The 22,429-nt window shown below is 42.3% G+C and overlaps 1 protein-coding gene across 3 annotated transcripts in view; it reads left to right on the forward strand.

Annotated features, from left to right (window-relative positions):
* CAPN6 (calpain 6) overlaps positions 1–22,429 on the forward strand; it is an 80,453-nt gene that overhangs the window by 34,892 nt on the left and 23,132 nt on the right. For all 3 annotated transcript variants that reach the window (XR_006274159.1, XM_043492154.1, XM_043492155.1), the window contains exons 3-8: positions 11,233–11,364; positions 12,064–12,272; positions 13,138–13,330; positions 17,135–17,328; positions 19,428–19,505; positions 20,762–20,957. Coding sequence is in view for 2 of the 3 variants with exons in the window: in XM_043492154.1 (XP_043348089.1) it covers positions 11,233–11,364; positions 12,064–12,272; positions 13,138–13,330; positions 17,135–17,328; positions 19,428–19,505; positions 20,762–20,957 (1,002 nt within the window). In the remaining variant the exon portion in view is untranslated. The remainder of the gene's footprint in view (positions 1–11,232; positions 11,365–12,063; positions 12,273–13,137; positions 13,331–17,134; positions 17,329–19,427; positions 19,506–20,761; positions 20,958–22,429) is intronic.

Here is a 22,429-nt window from a genome sequence, read left to right on the forward strand (position 1 = left end):
TTCCTGGGGTATGACAGTAGTCATGGGGTATCAGTCACTTGGAGTTGGAATCAAAGTAAAAAGAAACCTCCAGGAGTGAAATAATAAGTCTGAGGAAGGAGCACCTCAGGACGTCAAGTCGCATTTCTCTTGATACTGGCCCCGAGTTGCAGTGGAAAGGTCACTGCACAGTTGGGGCCTGATTCTGAAAAGAAGTTGCTTACCCACAACTTCTCCTTCTAACAGTGGGAGAAATGGGTATTCAGCACCTCTCAGGATCAGGCCTTTGTGGTCCTTTTCTTTCTTTCCCTTGTGCTTTCAGGAACTCAGTAGAGTGACAACAGTGATTGGAAGGGAGGGCAAGAGTGAAACATGTGAGACAGTGTGAAAGATGAGGATAGGGAAAGGAAGGTAAAAGGAGGGAGGGTACACGTGAATAGCAACTCTGGGAATGACAAGGGAGGTTAATGGTTTGTTAATCAGCCTTGGGTTTTGCACACCACGTCATTAAACCTTGAGACAATACTCTAGGCAAAATCAGAGTGGGTCTCAAGGTGAGAGAACTGCATGCTGATTGGCTGGCTGATGAGGAAATCACAATTTACCTTTTATTCTAGCTTTGAAATCTGTTACAGTCAGAGAAGCTTGCTCCATTTCATCACTCAGAGCCTAAGAAACTCTTCCCAGGTGCTGATAATTTCTTTGTGATTAAATGAACAGCATCCTGAGCACAGTTTTAAAGGTTGTTATAGAAATACAAGCTGCTGTTGATTTCCAAAGAGTGAATGAAGCACAGAGACATCATTGGTAGCTGCTCTCTGTTTATAACAGATTAGCCACAGTGATATTTGATCCGCTGAGTCATAAGATTCTAGTACCAGAACCAGAGTTAAAGAGGGTGCATGGTGGTATTGATGTTACATTTTTAAAGCTGAGTATTCAGACCCGTAGGCAAGCAAGCAGTGGGATTCCTTAAACTAGTCTAACCGGTTGCACAGATTGTCTGACATACATGTGTCACACTGATTTGATTCTGTCTGTTCTCCACTGCAATATTTGTAATAGTTCCTTAGCAACATTTCTGATCAGTTATGCTCCCTAGTTGTAAAACAGCTACAGTAGCATCAGAAACAACGGTTACATGGTTCAAAGTGTTTATCCTCACACAGTAATATTGTGCTGTTTTAATATTTATTTGCAGTCAGAAGAGACAAGATCATGCTGTAGTTCTTCATTCTCATAGTGGCAACTCAAGACCATGCTGGGGCAATGAATGACAAGAGTTAACCTCAACACAAAGACCTACCTAGATAAATGAGGACTGGACAATGGATTCCCAGGATGGCTGTAGCCTTGAGCTACAGTTTTGGGTTCTGATGGGGTTCTGATGGTCCAGCAGGACTGATTACAATTCCCTATAACGTATCTGGTGTATCGACAACTAATAGCAGAAACTACTACTCTCATTTCTACGTTATAACCTTTCCCAGGATCAATGTCCAGACCAAAATTTAAGGGTCTGATTCACAACCCATTGAAATCAATGGGAGACTTAATGGAAAGACTCCATTGACTTCAACTGACTTTGGATCAAGTCCCGAAAGAGCCAACCTGTATTATCTGCTACCAAACTTATGTCTTTTATTAGTATTTTGTAAATAATATAAACTGAGATTTAACTTGACCCATCCAGTTTCAGCTACCTTTGCATATGTTAAAACAGTTTACCTGATTTGGTTTCAAAATGTAATATTAAAGGTATTCTAAAACACTGAACTACACTTAACAAGCTTTTGTTTAGGGTTTCTTGATGGGGATGTCAGGGGAGAACTTGTAACCTTTTAACCCTTCTGATGTCAAGCAAGAATACTGTCTAGACCAATGAAATTGCATGGATTCATTTAGAATTCAGCCAGAAACTAAGACAGACTACTTATACTCTTGCATAATGACAGGTTTGAGTAGCAGCCGTGTTAGTCTTTATTCGCAAAAAGAAAAGGAGTACTTGTGGCACCTTAGAGACTAACAAATTTAAAATTTGTTAGTCTCTAAGGTACCACAAGTACTCCTTTTCTTTTTACTTATACTCTGTGGCTCAAAAAAAAAAAGATTTAGTTATGCAAGCAAAGTTAAAGGGGATATCCCCAGGGGTCTGGTAAAGGTGTCTGATATAATTTGGAGTGGGTAGGGAAAACTAATATCTGGAGAAGATCATGAAGGATTTTATGTCCTCAAAAAGAGCATGTGGGATAAATATTGGATGTAATAAATATTACTGTCTAGACTGAAACAAAATCCCACTGGAAGCAGGATAGGGAAAACAGAACTTTCAGGGCTTTCTTGTAGAAGAGGGCTCCTTTACATCGGTGGGTAAGCAATTTTTGCTCTGTGCTTTTTAATTGCACTATGTGTGCCATGTGTTGTCATTAATTTGTGTCATAAAGAAGGGGAAAAGGAGAAAAGGACACATCTTGTAATCTCATCAAATCTGGCAGCATTTACAATCATATGTAACTTCAGGCACAATGAGCCTCTCTTGTGCCTATAGCATCACTCACATTCACAAGGGGAGGGTGGGGAGGGAAACATGAGCTTTCAACCAACACAAACCATTCCTTTCATCACTTTCCACCCTGAGAATGTCTCTGAGAAGACTTGACACTATTCCTGCCAGGCACTGGCCATCCAGGGTACAACTATACTGGTGAAAATCAGAGTTCACTAAAATCCACCAAAGTTTTCTGTTGTAAACAGCTGATTCCCATGCTGGCCATGAAAACAGCCACCATGCTGTGTCCCGATGCCGACCCCCTGAGACCTTTCAAGATGTCAGACTGGACAAAATATGGAGAAACCAAGCCCATAGGCCAATTTGGTGCTTATTGACATAAGGGTAGAACAGTTAATTCCTCAGCCAATGAGACAAGAGTTTAGACAGCTAAACCTGGGAATTATTTATTCCATACTAGGATGATGCTGAATATCTCACTGTTATGAAGAATTGTGCAAGACGACTTCCACTTTTTTTATTTGTTGCTTTGTTTGTTTTTCTCCCATCTTATGAAACCAGTCCAAGAATTTGGTCAAAAAGCACGTTTTCGGAAAGCAGTATAATGCATAACTGCTAGATCAGGGATCAGCAACCTTTGGCCCGCAGCCTGCCAGGGTAAGCCCTCTGGCGGGCCAGACTGGTTTGTTTACCTGTCGTGTCCACAGGTTCGGCTGATTGCAGCTCCCACTGGCCGTGGTTTGCCGTTCTCAGCCAATGGGAGCTGCGGGAAGCGGTGGCCAGCACATCCCTCAGCCCGCACCTCTTCCTGCAGCCCCCATTGGCCTGGAGCGGCGAACCGCGGCCAGTGGGATCTACAATTGGCCGAATCAACAGATGCGGCAGGTAAACAAACTGGCCCAGCCCGCCCAGGGTGCTTACCCTGGCGGGCTGCGTGCCGAAGGTTGCCAATCCCTGTGATAGGGCATCAAAATTTTCTGCATGGCATTTTCATCTTCAAAGATTCTGCTATTTAATCAGTGCATTGAAATCATAATGTATTCAATTCATTAACTACCCAGGTCAGATGGTGAACCTCTTTATTCCTGTTGGTGAGAAGTTATTCACACAGAGTCCCATTGATTTCATTGCTTACATGATAAGTGTTCACCAGGCTGAATAAGGTCTCCATCATCCATCCAGCCCCCAAAAGTGTGTAGTGTCCAAGATGATACCTGCTTTTTGACAGAGCAATACCCTTCCAAAACCCCATAGCAACAACATTTTAGAAGAGAATATTTTGGATGAGAGCCCGTCAGAAAATGGTCTGTTTTAATGTGGGAAAATGTTGACTTTTTGTCCAAAAATTAAAAGTTGAAAATATTCTTCCAAAACCCAAGAAATGCTGGCCCAAAACTTCCAGTTTAAAACAGAACATTTTGATTTGAAAATTGTGTCATGGTGACTCATGGGAGTTGTAGTTTGGATTCCTCATGCCCCTATTCTCTTCCATAGCCTGGCTACATCTCCTATGATATACAAAGGTCTCCCACTCTTGCTGAGCCCCAGTGGTTTATCATGAGAGGCCCTGGCCATGATACATCTGGGAGATATAGTCTGGCTGGGGAACCTGGCCGATAGGGGAGAATGGGGGCATGAGGACCTGAACTACAACTCCCAGGAGGCACTATTTCCACATAAAAATCTTTTTTGGGGGGTTTTGGCTAGAAGTTTTCAGGTGTTCAGTTTTTCAACAAAAAGTTTAAATTTTTGGGTGCAAAACAACCACTTTCCCTGAAAAATATCATTTTGTCAAAAACCCAATTTTCTATCGAAAAACTATTCTGTAGAAAATTTTTGACCAGCCCTACTGTGGATGGATTGCAGTCCACTAGGTCATGGTTGTATCTCCTTTCTTTATTGAAGGATATTGGGATGGATACCTGGGCAGGTCACTGCTGTGGATATGTGGTGGTCTGAAAATTAGTTGACAATTTCTAATGGACAAATAGCTAGCACACTAAGAGTATCATCTTTATGTGTCAATCCACCAGAAACGTAAGAGAAATTGTAATACATATACTAGCAAACTTTCTTCCTCTGAAGGAAGAAGACAGAAAGAAATAAAGGCCACAGCAAGTCAGTACTTTACTCCTCATAGAGGCAGCCTTTATCTAAAATGAATCCTTGACCTATCACAATATTTCACAGTAATGATCCAAATCACTGTGGCCTAAAATAATGTAAGTAGCGCAGTGCTTGGGGCCAGGGGTCTAGATAACAGTATCTTTCTAGAAGGGGTCTGGAGACTAGAGAATCTCATTGATCTTTTTCCAGGTCTACATGGCAGAAGGTTCCCAGAACCATAACTACCTCATTGATTATTGGTGAGGTTCAATGGGAGGTCAGCCTTTCAGAAAATCAGCTGTAATATTTCCAGCAAATGTCAGCACTCTCGATGAGAACTGCACCAGAACTCTAAGGATCAGGAGGAAAATGGTGCCAGACAAAAAAACCACACCACATTTCACAATATCTTTTTTCCCCCTAAACACTGACTTAGAATCCCCCGAAATGTGTGTTGTGGAGCCTGTGTGATGCTCAGGCTGGTGGGCCTTATGTGGCTTTAGTCATTGTTAGCCCCAAAAATAAAAACAAAAAAGATTTATATAAAAATGTTTGTGACGCATTTAGCTTTGCAGAGTGATTTATAGGAGGCAAAGAAAAAAGTGTTGCTTAATCTCCAAATAATACAGGCTCTTAAAGTGCAGTGCCAGATGTCTGATCAACAACGCACAAAACTGGCATGCTCTTCTTCCCCTTGGATTAGCTTGCGTACAATTAGTTGGGTTTCTGTTTTTAAAAGTAGTGGGCTATGCCCCACTCCAGTTATGGATGGGATTGTGGGGGCAGGGGTGAAGGGGGGATAGAAACTGGCCAGTGTATAAACAGCAGACTGAGAACTAGATCCTGATCTCACTTATTTACACTGGGGAAACACCACTGATTTCAGTAGTTACTTCCTGATTTACACGGGGTGAGATTATGACTGGGTCCTATATCCAGAATGAAGGTCCATCGGAGCACACTAACCTTTCCTGTAATTCACTAGTTGTTTTACATTCTAACGGCACATGATTATTAAGACTTCTCTTTATTCATTCCATAGGAATGGCAGCCAGGCTGCATACTGTACAAAGAGCCATATCAGACATAACATTTTGAAAGGCTTTTTGTGAATGTTTGAGTGTCTGGCACAGTTGAACTGATTTTTTTTATTATTAAATGTCATTGCCTTGACGCCCAGCCCAAAATGGAGGAGGACTTGTAAATGTGCCAGCACAGCCGGGAGCTATTATGGGACAGATAGTCTCCCCTACCTCTCAAACCACAGAAACAGCCCAGCCACTGTGTTCTCCCCCTGCCTCCTTTTTGATGTTGTTGCTTCTTAACCAGTGGGTAAGCTATAGCCGAGGGTGAACTTTCCCATCAGCACTCAATAGCAGGAAGGAGGAATTACCACAGCGGCCACCACGCCCCAGTGCCCATTGAAGTAGGGCCAGTGTGAAGAGGGGCCTGGAGGAGAGCATGATGCAGATCTGTGCTGAGCATTGTCTCTCAGATTCCCCCTACCTTGTGCAAAATGGACTGCCTGGGGCAGGTACTGCACACACCATGCAGATCTCATGGACCCAGGGTAGGCCACAGATCCCAGATCCCAGCTGTCTTATGAGAAGACAAAGATGTCTCACTTTTAGACCTTTAAGGCTGGGATTTCCAAAGGATACTTAGGGAGTTACACACGCAAACTCTACTGGAATTCAGTAGGAGTTGGGCACCTGGCTTCTTTTGAAAATCCCAGCTTCAATCACTGCCCTTGCTTTTTCTTTTTCCCCTCTCCCTGAAGCACTCTTCCTTCCATCCCCACCCACTCCACCACCCTCTCTTCAGCTCCACGATCGCCAGCTCTGAAGCACTTCCTCACAGATCAGGTCCTGCCCAGCCCCAGGTCTCCGTAGCCTCTCAAAATGCTTTACAGTGTAGTTTCAATGGCGCTGCTGTGAACAGTGTAGTGAATACATTAGTCTTAGGCATGGCAGAATTCAATTTTTGATCATTTTGATGGATAATATCGACATCTCTTCTTAAGTCTTTTTATCAATTATCTATTTAAATGTTTGCAGTTGTGGGATATGGGGGTGTCAGAATGGGGGGAGTCAGACAATAATTTTTTAAAGATAGGAGATGATGAGATTCAAAAAGTCAAACACTTTATAATCTTAAAACATAAATTGTCATAAGTTTTCAAGCAGCATTTTTCTTACTTTGTCTATCTGTAAATTTTGCTTATCATAGATAGAAAAATATTTCTGTCAGTTAGCACATGTATGTTGAAATCCAATGTTTACCAACATCCACAGATAAAAATCTAATCCTTCCAAGTCTAACTAAGCTTTTTCTCCCCAACTAAAGCCAAGGTCATAATGTTACTTTATGGCTGCTGGGAATGCTTAGACCAAGAAACATTTTTACAGATAAATGGAGCCATTTACTTAAGCCAAGCTCCTCTAAAGTCTATTACTTCTAGTAGTGTGAACCACCCGAACCACTGCCAGAGGATAACAGATTCTCTCTTCTACCTGTCCATTCTCGATTAATTACACATTTTGCAAACAATCTTCTAGACTGGAATTAGTCTTCCAATAGTGTCTAATTCTCTATTGTGATTTTCGCCACAAGTAATATCAGTCCTTCATCGTCTATTAAGAATTCCATTACTGAGAGATGTACAAACCATTTGATGACTCTGAGTGAAACTAGTAAATCTCTGACCTTTTACCAGTTATATCTGGGATTTCTCAAGAAATGTTTTCTTCAGTGAAAAAAAACCCAATCCACATAAATCCAACTCACCCACCACTCAAACCCTTTCCCAGCAGCTTGTGAAGTCCCAGCCTACAGTCTGTCGATCCCAAGCAGAAGAAAACTTATAATATATACCAGCTAAAATTGTAGTTTGTGTTATGTATCAGGTACAGTAATGAGCTCTACCATATTAACCTGCTCAGTATTCTGTGAACTTGCTTATTAGCCAGTTCATTTATTATCTTCACCGTTTCACAGCTCGCCAGCTTTCAGAAAGGGCAGTACCAATTAAAATAGGACAAAGGGGTTCAGTGAGCCACTTTCTGTCTCACAGTCTCAGTGTGCGAGTAACATTAAATTACAGATATATCACTCAGAGTTATAAGAATGGGAAATGGCACAAGCAGAATCGAATTACCTGAATAAAAGTCTCGTATGAAAATAGGGACATCGTTATTTTCAGGGGCATCTCAAGCAGCTATAACCTCTTGCCTCCTTTTCCGACTCCATGCAGACTCTATACAGTTGGCAATTATAATTCTACACATAATGCAGATATGTGTAACTGAAGAACTACTGGGAGAACTGAGTTTTCTAAGGCTGAACTCTCTGAATATACAAGCAAAATACCCAGATATTTTCTTCCTGTATTATTTATAGCAATGAGGTTAAAAATTGACTGAGAAGAACAGTAAAGGGACAAACAGAGCATCATATATAAAAGAGCGTTTCCTGCAAATATTTGGGCCCAGATTCTGTTCTCACCTCCTCCAGTTTTATACCAGTGTATTTCCACTGATTTCAGTGGATTTGCTCCTAAATAACAGGTATGGGATCAGAAGAGGCCCCTGGGAGCCCTAAGAAACAGCATTATCAAAAGCCTGCTGATCATGATAGTTGCAATATAGAGATCTGACTCTCTTAAAGGAGATGTAGATTAGATGGAGCAATGGTTTCCTACACTATCAATTCCTCCTGATATATTGCAAAAACAATGAAAAAAAGGAAAAAGTATATGTTTGGAATTAAACAAACAAGTAGGAGTTATTTGTTTGCCTCATCTAAACCCAAATACTATGGTCTTGGGTGCTGTTCCAATGTCTGTGATTAATAATAAGGAAAATATACATCACATCATTTGCTTTCACTAATTGTTTAGCTTCAAATATTTCAAACATGCTAAATATTTTAGTAGGTAAAAATGTGTCAAGCAGGATCTTAAAAAAAATTATGCAGCTGCAATAGAAACAAGGAAGCAGAGCCAACCAACTCTTCAGCCCGGTGTTTACTTTGGGTCATAGTGGTCAGTTCCCTCTAATCATATCCACATGCTTGGCATTTTGACACAAGCTGCTTTGGGACTCTACATAAGCCTATATGAGACACTTGATGAACGTCTGTAACAATCCCCTCAATAGTTTAATATGGCTATTTTTGGCAAGGAGAACAAATAAGATTAATTTTCTGTTTGGACATGTCAAATATGGGTGTGCTTAATTTCTTTCAAAAATTTTTTTGGCTTCCTAAAGAGACAACAATAAAAATGTTTGGACTACTTTGTTCCTGAGAACAAATCCACCCCATATTAATTATGCCAATGACAACATTTCAACAGGAAAAACAAACTAGAAAATATTACTGCCCGTGTTACTTAGAAGTCCAGCAAAAGATAATCTAGAGATTTATCCTCATTGGGTTTGGAATGTTTACCACCATTGCAAAGAAAAGGCCAGATCTTCAGGTGGTCTAAATCATAGCAAGAAGCTGAAGTTCCTGCCCTCATTTCCTGTGTTAAAGCTCTTGTACATTCCAGCTAAACATAATGAATCTGTCAATCATGCAGGTAAGTAATCTGTGCCTAGCTGACACCAGCAATACCAGATTTTCCATGTACTTTCTCTTATTCAAAGTTTCTTGTAAACATTTTTAATACAGGAACTCTACGTGTAAGAATTACTGACAGAAGAGTAGAGCACTGAATAATGATCAATTGCCTGTGTCTCCCAATGCTCAACAATTCTCCCAAGAAATGCTATTAAATGCTTAAAATAGTATTGGGGTAAAAAAGCAAACACAAACCCAATACCCTTTTTTAAAAAGAATCCCTCCCTCCATCGCTACACGCTCTATCTCCCACACTCATCCTGGGCACAACCTCTGCCCCGTCATGCCACCATTCCCACTCTTACTGCCATCCCTCTCTGCCCCCCACTTCTCTTGCGGTCTCTAGAATGCACTTCAGATGGTACTGAAGTGTGGATTTCAGGTTACCAAGCACACCAAACTTCCAAGGTGCTGCTAGTTGTGTTATCTCTGGGAACGTGGGGCTGGAGTTGCATAGACACCAATAACTGAGCACCATGTGTCGATGCTGTATGAGTTCAGAAGAGCTACTTTCCTGAGGAGTGTGAGATGAGTGGTCAGTAATGCTAACAAAGCCAGCACTCTCAAAAAGCTGTGTTCCTTCAGCCCCTTGTGCTTGTTGAACACTTGCAGCTGCATGCTTCTAGCCATCGGGCTAAATCCTCAAAGGCTTAGGTGCCCATTAATTTCATTGGCAGTTTGGTGCCTAAATAACTTTGGAAAACCTCTGGGGGAGGCAAATTAAAGCCAATGTGGACAACAAGTCTCATGTTTTCACCTCTGGAGGTCCCCGGTTCAAACTCTGACGTATCAGTCATGATGGAGGTCCTGACAGAGGTAGTAGGATGATAGCATTCCGGTGTGAGGGGCAGTCATTTCCTGCCACTTCCTCTTTTGACCCCTTCACTCCGCCCAAGCCTACCCCTCCCTTCTTTTCTTTCTCCCAACCTCGTCTTTGCAGCAAGTTCCCTGCTTTTGGGTGCCGAGTGATCACTTCCCTCTCATTCATGTCTTTCCTCAAAATGCACTGTCAGATGTTACCCTCTATCATTCTATATATCCATTCATACTGTATGAAGAGCTAGAAACTCAGGCAAAAATGTTCAAATATGGGTGCCTAAATTAGGCAATTAAACCTATATTTAGGCACGTAACTGTGTGTCCTGACATTCAGAGAGGCAGAGTACCTGTGCTCCTTTTTGACTTCAGGGAGAACTGCAGCTGCTCAGCACTTATGAAAATCAAGCCACTTATTTAGGTGAATGGAACTAGGAATTGGATTTGCATGGCACAGGGGCCCTCCCATGCTGATCCTTTTGCAAGACCCATCCCTCCCTATGGATTTCAGTGCCTAACTTTAAGCTTCCAAGTTTGAACATAAACAAATAAAATAAAAGTTTAAATGCTGTAAACTGGTTGGGGCCATCAGAGAAGTGTGGCTGTGGTGTGCAACTGAGAACTGCTCCATTCAACTCTTGGCTGTAATTACGATGTATGTGTCATCCCTGAAAAGTTCCTGTGTATAAGGCATAGCTTCCACAAGCAGCCATGTTGCAACTGCTGCCTATTAATGCTAATGCTCCCCTGCTAGAGGATTCTTTGGAACCATGGAGAACTAAAATTGTCCCTCTCCAGCCTGCTTCTGCAATTTCAATGCAACTCAGGGGTAGTCTACATGGGAGACTCTGGAAAGTTAAGGTGAATCAATGAAAGGTGTGAAGTTAATGAACATAAGGTAAAGCACATTGAACCCTCACATGGATGCTCTCATTCAGGACTAAAATGGCCTTAGTGTATGGTAGCTTAATCCTCCTCCATGCTACAGCAAACTAAGCCGTTTTGCTCGTAAATCAGATCATCCACATGCAGGTTTAATGTGCATTAATGTCACACCTTTCATTGATTCGCCTTAGCTTTCCTGAATGTCCCTATGTAGACCAGCCATTAGTCCTGCCAGTTCTGATTCTAACTCCCCACTGGGCTCTTAAATACTTTTGCTCCCAAGCATACCAGTAACTTCTCTTTTGTTCTGTAAGGAGCTCTGTGAAGACCCACACCTGTTTGTGAATGGAATCAGTGCCCATGACTTGCACCAAGGGAAGCTCGGGAACTGCTGGTTTGTGGCAGCTTGCTCCTGCTTGGCTCTTCGGGAGAATCTCTGGCAAAAGGTATGTGACCCAATACGCTTGGTGCTTGACATCATAAAGCCTGTCCCCAAAGGAGAGCTGAGTGCCCTGAGCCGAGGTGTCTTGCAGTGGGGTGGGACAGCTGTCCATACAAAACCTGCTCATTTTCCTTCCTGTCAGTGATAATTTAGTATAACCCATGATCCACACCTCTTCATCCTTCCCTTCAGGAAGAATAACAGCTGAGGAGAAGCAGGCACTTAAGGTTCAAATTTTCATTAGCTGCACATTTTTATATGCCGTCTGCCTCACCAGCTGCTGCTCCCACGGCTTGTTATTATGTGTCTTGCCTGCAGGACTAGAAAGCAACTCTTTACTGAGCTGATTTCCCCCATACCCTCATTGGTATCAGGAAGAGGATGTAGCAGAAACAGGGAGCGCCTGCACTGTGATGCTTCTATCAGTCACTGCAAATATCACCCCAATGCCATGTAGCCTCCCTCAAGTTAGGTTTTCATTCTCTGCATGGATTGCACAAAATGCGACTTTAGGTACTTTGGGACCAAATTCACTACTGGTGTAGGTGGGTGCAATTCCACTGATTTCAGTTTAAGATCTTCAGAGGCTGATGGGGCTGCCAGAGCCATGCTCTTTGTGGTATCTGCCAAGGAACCAGAGCAAGCCACCCCCTGATGAGGTCTCACTTGTGTTTGGTGAACTGTGCTTTTCTTCATTTCTCAGGTGATTCCAAGCTTTAAGGAACAAGAATGGGATTCAAAGAGACCCCAGAAATATGCTGGGATTTTTCACTTCCAGTTCTGGTATTTTGGACAGTGGACCGACGTGGTCATAGATGACAGATTGCCAACAATTAATGGGGAGCTGATCTACTGCCATTCCAATGTAGAGAATGAATTCTGGAGTGCACTACTGGAGAAAGCTTATGCAAAGTATGAATTAGCTCAATGTCCTTTAAGTGATTTCAGCTACACATAAAAATCCACCTTATCATTTCAGATGCTACTGATTTCCTCTCTCACCCCTCTCATATTTTCCCAGGTTACTTCCCAATTGCTGCTGCTCTTGGAGAATATGTAGCTTTGAGGCTACCTCCAGGACCCTTCGTTAATCCACTCCCAGGAGCAGAGCTGCTCAAAAATCAGATTTTTCATTATTATGAAACATTTCAAACTTAAAAAATCATCCCAATTCTGGACAAAAAGCCAACATTTCAATTTTGTATTTTTTTTGCAAAACAAAATTCTGGAAAAATTATTTCAGGTCAGTCAAAACATTTCATTTTAATAAACTCAAAATGTTTCATTTTGATCTTTTTTTTTTTACATTTTGAAATGAAAAGTTCCTTTAAATGAAAAATCAAACCTTTTTATTCTGAAAATATGAAAATTGGACGTGGCAACATTAAAAAAAATCCACATTTTTTGTTGAAATTGATCCAATTTGGGGGAAAAATGAAAACAGCATTTTCACACAGAAAATCGTTATGACAAAAATATTCTGACCAGCTCTAGCCAGGAGGTGCTCCTAAGGCAGTGATCTCCTTCCCATCCTTCTTACAAAAATCGTGTTTCCCCTTCATTACATCTAATTCTAGCAGTTCAGAGACCAGGAATCTTAGGGACGCCCTCAGGTCTATTGCATAGTAATGTAACAAAGCTTTCTTCCCAGTTCCCTGTGTTCAGACACACTTGTGATCCTTTTTCTGGGTGGTCTTAAATATTACACAGAAATAATCCAATTTGGCTTGGTTTTAACAGTCATAAAGTGAGTCAATTTGTTCCATCTTACCTCTAGGCTGGCTGAGTCTTATGAAGCCCTGGATGGAGGCACTGCTGCAGATGCAATTATCGATTTCACTGGAGCAGTGGCAGAATCCATTGACCTGGTAAAAGGCAAATATTTTGAAAATATTTCTGAGCAAATGAAGCTGTTTGAAGACTTGCTGAAAGTACATAAAAGAGGCGGGTTAATCAGCTGTTCCATCACGGTATGTGTGTAGACTTTGATATACAATGATTTATTCTTATTTTTCTTGCCTGGAAAAATGATATTAGCATAAATATATTCAACATATCCTTAATTTGGATTTTGAAAAGGTGACTTGTAGAAAGCTAATGACTTGGCAATGCTGTCAGCCAAGAACAATTCCCTAAGTCACCAGCTATAATTCAGGAAACCACAGTCATGTGCCCCGCCATTGACCTTTCTGAATGGAGAGAGGTACCCAATTTGTAACTTGAGCAGAGATGAACAAATTTAGAGTATCCTCACTTCCAACCAAGGAGGCTGGCGCCATGTCCCCTTAAGACATTTAACTTCTTGCTGAAACCTGTTTAAAAATCACTTTTCCAAGCACTGAGCTGCTAATTCTTCTTCCTGCTGGTGGTGACGGGGCCATCTTTGTGTCAATATAGTACCGGAGCTGAGTGGAAGTGGTGAGCTCATCCAGCTGTTCAGAGCAGGAACATGGACTTCATGTGTCTCACTAAAGCTTCTGGTGAAATAAAAACCACTGTGAATACTTGCTGGCTAAGACTGTCCTATACATATTTACATAGCATCCAAAGTGGGCTAGATGCTTTACATGATAGCAAAGAGACATGCTCCCTCCCCCAAGGAGCTACCAGCAGGGTTGTGAAAGTTCTAGTCACTGGCCTACCTCTGCTCCCCAAGAGCCCATGCTAAAGCTCCCATTGATTTCAGTGGAAGCAGGGTTAGACCAATGCTGAAAGCCATTGAAAATCTCACCTTAAATGAAGATGACATCACAAGTGAAGGGAAAACAAACTGCTCACCATGCATTTTAGGATTTTCTGTGAATTTATTTTAAAATTATTTAGAAACTGTGTTTACTTATTTTCTGGACAGGAGCCCCAGGGAAGGGTGTGAAAGGGAAAGGGGATAATTCCATAAGATCAAACAGGGCAGAGTTAAGGTTCTATGAAGCTCCTGGCTGCACTGCTCTCTCCTTTCAATTCTGGAGACCTATAAATGTTAAGGCTAACATCTATGGACTTAGTTAAGTCACTTAACCTCTCAGCTTCGTTTCCCTCTTTGTAAAATTGAAATTATACCACTTACCTCCCCGCTAGAAGTACTGTGGTGATTAACTGGTTAGTACTTACAGTCTGCAATATGAGTTCCCAACTACCTGCTTCGTTTGGAAATTGTTCCTTGAAAATATCAGTGTATTAACTTTGGCACTTGTGTGCCGATCCCAGAACAATCAGCTCTTCCCCACTTCTGCAGCAAGAAAGTTGGTAGTAACCGAAAGATCCCCCATGATTGCAAAGCAAGTCAACTAAATGTGGAGGTCATTGCTCTAACTACGACTCGGCATCCACTGCTTCAATGCACTGCCTCCCTTCACCAAGATGGGAGAGCCTGATGCCTGGGAGATGGCTCCCTGATTGGACTACCAGCCTATAGAATGGAGAATGAGAGCATGAGGCTCCCAAACTACAACTCCCATGAGACACTGCAGCTGCACTTCAGTATCCAAATATTTTGGGAGTCGGGGTGTTGTTTTTTTTTTTTACAGAAACTCAAAATTTAAAAAAAAGTTTGACAAGCTCTATCACTAACTTCCCCCAAAGCCTTAGGCTGGCATCCTGCTTTAATATAATGGCAGTGGACAGAAATACCGGGGGGAGATTGAAATTATCACTAAAAAATGCTGAGGCTGTTTATTTAATAACAATAGCTTGGGGAAAAGGTAAAAGTTTAGGTGGTTGGAATAAAATTAAGCACTTGCTAGTGCTTTCCATTCTCCCCTGGAGTTCTGTTTCTGCCCTTTGAATTAATCAAATAAAATACAAGTGCTTCTCAACATTGTCATGCAGGCACTATATTTATTGATTTATCCTGATGTATGAAACTGCCTCACTAGCATTTTACGTCTTGGCTCCGATAAGTGTGTTATACACACCACAGTGCTTGCTAACTGCAGAATATTTAATACTTAAGTGGCTTACATCCCGATTTAGAAGTGACCCAACATGCTCCTTTGTTTACAGAACATCCCAGGGCTTGTACATTTGGCAGTTCAAACAGAAGGCAGTTTAAATTTCTTATTTAAAAGAGAAAAAAAAACCAACCTTAAATAGAAAGTGAAAAAGCCAGGTGCCATCCTGCTGAAAAAAAGAGTGCAGTCGCTAATGGAGATTCTTCTGGCGCTACAGTTTAACAAGCAGGAATGGTTATAGACTCTTTTGCTGTCATGGAAACTTGTGCTCTTATTTGTGAAGAGTACAAATGAAAGAAAGTGTTGGGAGGGTGGGGGAAGAGGGAATAGCCCTGGGAAATGTCAGTGGCTCTCAATATAATATATGAACTGATTCTTCGTGAGCTGTTGTTGCTGAAATACACTGTGGTCTTGGTATTAGTCCTGCAATTTCAAGCGCATCAGTCAGACCTGATCTGATAGTTAGATGTGGTGTGAAGTTTCTCTGTTGCTTCTTTTTTTACTAAATTTATATACCAAGCTGCTCAAATCTTCCAGCTGATTTGAAATGGGTAAGAATGTCTGGCATGGTCACACATCACTAACAGTGCTGTAGTCCATCCCTCTCTTCCCACCAGAACCAAGGCTTGTATCGTTGCTGAGATTTGATTTTGGTCATTCTGTTCCATGAAGAGAACTGAGAAATGCAAAGAGCCAAACCCTAACAACTCATTCCTGCTGCTCCAAGGGGAGTGTTGGTTGTGTAGAGAGTATGTAAGCCCTGCAGGATCTGGCCCAACGTGAAAGAAAAACAATACAAGGGCTTGATCCAAAACCCATTTATTAAACGGGAATCTCTTTTCCATGGGCTTCAATGGGCTTTGAATCAGCCCCATCTGCATAAAACAGATAGAAATCCAAGTGCAGGAGAAACGTTTGTCAAACATTCTTAGATCAGGTTTCAGAGTAGCAGCCATGTTAGTCTGTATTCGCAAAAAAGAAAAGGAGTACTTGTGGCACCTTAGAGACTAACAAATTTATTTGAGCATAAGCTTTCGTGAGCTACAGCTCGCTTCATTGGATGCATCTTAGATCAGTAGCTGATCAGGCCAGGCAGGACTCCAGGGTAACACACCTGTCACATCTGGAGACCTGGGTTCAAATCTGATTTAAGGTCCCCAGAGGAAACTAATCTGATAGCATCAGCATACACAAGAGAGGCACTGACTGTCACACGGCAGTAGTCAGCACACAGGGACCAGTGTAATCAGTAGAACTGGAATCAGTGGGTGAGAGCCAGAGTAAGAGTCAGACCAGGTTCAGAGTCGAGGGAGTTTCTAGGCAAGAGTCAGGGTCTGGCTGGGGTCAGAGACCAGAGATCAATAAACAAGCTGAGGTCTGGCATCACAGCAAGCCAGAAGCCTGCATGGTTGCCCAAACAGCTCCCTGGGCCGTCCTCCAAGGTTAAATAGTGAGCATGGGCCAATCAGAAGGCAACAGGTGCTGTCTCTCTGGACTCTTTGGGCAGTACATGCTGCGGTGCCTAATCTCCACAGTACACCCTGGATTTCACTTTGTATGGCCTCCTGGTAATGATGTGAGAACATCAGCTGCCCCAGCCTCCCCACACCAGGGTTCTAGTCCCCTGGATCCTTAGGCTGCCTGATATTGGACTAGAGGGATGTTGACTTTGATCCATTATGGCAATTCCTGTTACTATATTTCTATAAGGGAACCCACCGTTGTATGTAAAAAAAATAAACCTCTTGACTGTGTATGTGCTAGGTGCCCTTATTGATTTTGAAGTTCATATTAGTTCCTTGTGGGATTTTTTTTTGTGTGCTGCAGACTTCATCCCCCAATGACACCGAGGTGGAGACGGAGATGGGTCTGATCATAGGCCATGCCTACTCGGTGACGGCAATTCAGAAGGTGCGCCTCGGAGAGAGACTCCTGTTCTCTTTTAAGTCAGAAAAGCTCTTCATGATCAGAATGAGGAATCCGTGGGGAAAGAAGGAGTGGAACGGTGCATGGAGTGACCAGTACGTGTTGGGGGCTTCTGTGTTCCAATAATTCAGCTGTCATTTGTGGCTGCTGGAAGTTAGATGTGTGATTAAATGCTAAGAAACACAATGTTGTTTGCAGTGTTTGTCCCAGGATACAAGAGACAAGATAAGTAATTTTCGAGCTTCCTTCCCCAGACCCGACAAAGAGTTCTGTGAAGCTTGGAAGCTTGTCCCTTCCACAAACAGAAGCTGGTCCAAAAAAAGATACCACCTCACCCAACTTGTGTCTCTATGAAATGCAATGTCATTCCACAAGACAAGAGCCGCTTTGACGTTGGAAGTGTTCTGACATCTCTTCCCAAGCGTAGAAGCTATGAACAAATGGAACACCAAATCCTGCTGCAATGAGGGAGACGTGGCTTACTTACATTCTGAACTGCAGCATGCCTCTTGCAGCATTCTTTTGGGCAAGCGGCATAGTCTGTGGTTAAAGTATAAGGATGATGAGTCAAGGACAGGAGGTCTGTTCTCATCTGTGTCACAGACCCCCTGCATGATCCTGGCAAGCCACTGAGCCTTTCTGTGGCTCACTTTCCCATCTGCAAAATGCTCCCTCTTAGGCTATCTTGAGGCGCTGATGAAATGTGCCATCAAAGTGCAAATTGTATTATTTCTTAAATGACTTTGTAATGAATCATTCCATGGGTCATGGGTTCTGCAGAGACCCTTCCAGCGAGTTAAGGAGGAGCAGAGTGACTGGTTCTGCTGGGTTTGTTCCATGACCCAAGGCCTTAAACATTAAAAGAAAGAAATAATACATTACATTTCAGTTGGCCATTTCTAGGGCATTTAGTCAATGCTTTCAACATGTAATAATATGATGCTCCTTAATGACAGTGTACCAACTTCCCTGTCTTTCCTCTTTTATCTGACAAAGAGGCTGTTACTTTCAGTCGGCGCTTTATCTCAGTTTAAACAAAGTGCTGAGCTGGCCAGATGCAAAGAGAAACAAGTTGTCTTGATTTATACTAGAGATAGAGGGCCAGATTCTGAAGTGCACTCTCAGCCCTTTCTCCGGCAAAACTCCATTAACTTCGGTAGAGTTTGGCATGAGCAAGATCTGTGGGGCTGGACCACTGAAAAATTCACACCCCTGCGTGACATAGTTATACCGACCTTAACACCCTGTGTAGACCGCGCTATGTCAGAGGAAGAGTGTCTTCCGCCGACATAGCTACCACCTCTCGCAGAGGTGATGTTATTTAGCCAACATGAGAACTCTGTACTGTCGGCTTAGAGTGTCTTCACCAGACAGGCTACAGTGGCACAGCGCATTGGTGCAGCTGTGCTGATGTACATTTGTAGAGCAGACTTGCCCTTAAGGCTTGTCCACATGAACAATTAGACTGCAGAAAGATGGGATGTGAATCTACCCCATGCCAGCCTAATCAGTCTAGCTGTATGTGCACCCTGCTGATGCAAATTAACAATTCACCAATCTGCTTTGATTTAGGCCTGGTTCGAAGAGGACTAGGTGTTAACAGTTTGTTAGAGCACTTTCATCTAGCCCTCTTTGAAACAGGACTAAATCAAAGTTCACTAGCAGACTGTTAATGTAAATCAGCAGAGTGCACACGAACAGTTAGACTGCGGCACGCTAATGTGGGGTTGATCACACCCCAGCTTGCCACAAACTAAATGTTCCTGTAGCCACCCCTTATATAATGCCTTCCCGTCCAAGTGAAGAGCATGATAAATAGCTCAGGAGGAAATTCAGGCTGTGTTTCCAGAGCAGTTCATGTACATTTTGAAGGTCCTTGGGGAATAAAGTCATTCTCATGTGGAAATTTCATCCAAATCTGACCTTCCAAGCCAATGTCTCAGCTATACTGAGGGAGAGGCTGTCAAGTGAAGTAAATCAAGTGCTGCTGTAACTGTGTTTAACATTTTGTCTTTAACCATGTGTCAGTGATGGTTTAAAAATGCCTCTGTGTAAAGCTACAAAACTTTTCTATATATGATCCACCTTGTCAGTGCTCAGACAGTATTTTAATGTGAGGGGACAATAAAAGGACTTTTTTTTTTTCCAAGTGAGAAGATTTAATTTCACGTATTAAACCACTTTTTACTTCCAGGTCTGAAGAATGGAAGAAAGTGAGCGACTCAGAGCGTAAGAGCTTGGGACTCACAGTTCAAAATGATGGTGAGTTCTGGTGAGTAAAAATATCTCTGTTGCTTGGGGAACCTCCAATGGAGCTGGCTAAGTTCAACAGTTATTATTCGTCCTGGTGTTGTACCTCCGTCTAGAATAATTTCTCTGAATGCATGAGGACCTGTGATTGTTCTGCAGCTACTGACATTAGATATTAGCTACTGGTGGTTTTTTTAGATTCTCAGGGGGTGAGGATGGAAAACGTGCGAAAGAAGCAATGGAACAAAATACCTAGGCCTGAATGAGTACTTACATTTCAGGCACCTCAAAGTCATGCTCCTTCAGTATTTAGGAAAATCCCCTTCTTCCTAAATTGATTTGTGCATGGCAAACTGTCAAATGTCAGGCACTCTCCCAAACTGCATCTAAAACTATCTGCCTGGTACATTATCTACCTAATGGATTTCCAATTCACCCATCACTGTAGTAGTGTAGAAACCTATTAATAAAGATGTAATTAAATAATTTTGATCCTAGTCATTGTTTTCCCAATTTGGGGCGCTGTATTTCAGACAGACTCTCTGGAACCCTGATGAGTCAGCTGGGGTGGGGGGGGGGTCACTATCGAAAGACATTCTCCTGTCCCAAGGCTCAGTGTGTCACTGCATACCCTTAGCTTTGTCAGAACTGGGAACAAGGGGTTATATGCAGAGTTTGGTTCTAGGTCTCTTCTATGTCAGGAGGGACCCCAATCCATGATTACTAGACTGACCCTACTGGATATTAATCTTCAGGACCATCTGCAACTATGTCAGGTGGCACAACTACAGCAATAACTGCTGATACAGACTAACACAGCTACCCCTCTGAAACTACAGCACTATTTCTTGGTTAAAACGCTCCTATAGATGAGACTTAAATGGGTTTTAAGTGTGTCACACGCCATAGCACAGTTTGGGACAGTGTTAGACTGTATTTAAATCCCGAGTACACTTCAGGAGGGACCCACATTGTAACTATGTATGGAGACAAACAGGCTATAACAAAGTCACCTGAAATGGTTATTTCTGTGTTGTAGATAGAACCTTTTGTAGCAGGTACAGAGATGGCATTTGCCCTATGCCATACATACAGTGCCAGTTCCAGCCCTGTGGTTATAACCATGTTCTTAGGATCAGATGGGTTAAGGTCAAAGACGAGTGATGCCTCAACTTGAGCTTTAGAAGGCACCGTGTGTTGTCTTGCCACAGATGATCCTTTTTATGCAGAGCTTGAGGCTTTTTTACAAATCATGCCTTGCTTGTGTCCCTGGTTCAGGATGACATTTGATGACTGGTGTCAGAACTTCACCGATGTTGATGTCTGTCGTATTGTGAACACTTCGTTCTTCAGCATCCACAAAACCTGGGAGAAGAAAATGGTGCACGGGGCCTGGACCAAGCATTCGGAACCACTGAAAAACCGCTCCGGAGGGTGTTTTGATTACAGAGCCACCTTCTTACAGAATCCCCAGGTAGGAGTTCATTTACACTGAATCGAGAAGGCAATATTTGGGGGTCAGTGGTGACTCTTGAACAGGAAGCCTGTGCATTTCCATGTAAAGACCACCTGGGAGCATGTTGTTTCATAGATTCCAAGACCAGAAGGGACTGTGACTACCTAGTCTGTTCTCCCATAGAACGCAGGCCATGAACTTCCCCCAAAATAATTCCTAGAGCAGAACTTTTTGACAAACATCTCACCTAGGTTTAAACATTGTCACAGGATAAAGACTCATACATGTTTCAGTGACTTCTGTAATACCTTGAAGAGTATATAGATATTTATTTAAGACTCATTTTTAGCTATATTGAGCCTCGCCCACATGGTCAAGGCAGGAGGAGGTGTCCCTCGTGGACGATGATGAAGGGAGATGAGTGACTTATTGCCCTGAATCCATGTCCATTCTCCCAAAACCTAAAGGAACATTGGTCCAAATTTTATGTTGGCACTAATCCATTTTATTAATAGTATTAACCTGTAGAGACTTTGGCTGAGTGTGATTAAGAGGTAACCTTTTGCACTGATTAGGTTCCTTAAGAATATATAAAACCCCAGAGTTGACTCTCCCCTCACTACTCACAAGGCTCTCTTTTTCCTTGTCCTAGCTGATTGCTCTCAAGCTATCAAAGTTAGCTGGTTCTTTGCTCTCCCCTGTGTCATACGTTACCAGCACAGTGCATGAGGAGTCAAATGCAAAACTCCCATTATTGTCAGTGGGAGCTGGGCACTCAGTACTCCATGTATTACTTTGAAAATTGACCTCTTTGTTTTTTGGGGTTTTTTTTGCAGAACTCCCCATACTTACAATTGCAGAGACTATTTTTGTGCCTCCTTGTCTACATTTAGATGGGTGGTTTCTGTCAGCATTCCTTCTATTTTCTTAGCAGGGCATCAGACAGCTGCAATCTTCATTGCTCAGACTAGGAATCATCTGTAACTCCCTGTTTCTCCTTGCCTTTAGGTGCCTAGCAGGGAAGAATGGCTTCTCTTCTATCTCTTCCACAAACAGTCTCCCTTGAAAAGGATCAGCGCTCGGGTGAATTTGTCCAGTTCACAGGGGTGGCAGTTCCTCTTTCTGATCTTGGACATTTTCTTAGTGTTTGTGTTGGTCTACTTTTTAAGTGTTCAGCTACTAAAAAGAAGAGTTCCTGATGTAAGAAGAATGTTATAGATCAGATGCAGTGAAAAGAGCTCCTTTTATTAAATCCTGTCTCAAAGATTGGTAATAGCATTCCTGTGAAATCTTTACCTTTACTTAAGGACAAATTAAATGACCGTGTTCATGTGCCACATACTACAACAGTCTGGAGACTATTTCTGTCCCTCAGACACCTGAGGGAACAGACTAATTCCCTTCATGGCCTCCTCTGAAGCCAATATTTTCACAGAGGGATTATGAGATCCACTTCCCTTGCAAAATAAGAGAATTTAAGCATTTTGATA

The sequence above is a fragment of the Dermochelys coriacea genome, chromosome 9 (assembly GCF_009764565.3).
Source record: "Dermochelys coriacea isolate rDerCor1 chromosome 9, rDerCor1.pri.v4, whole genome shotgun sequence".
Lineage (NCBI taxonomy): Eukaryota > Metazoa > Chordata > Testudines > Dermochelyidae > Dermochelys > Dermochelys coriacea.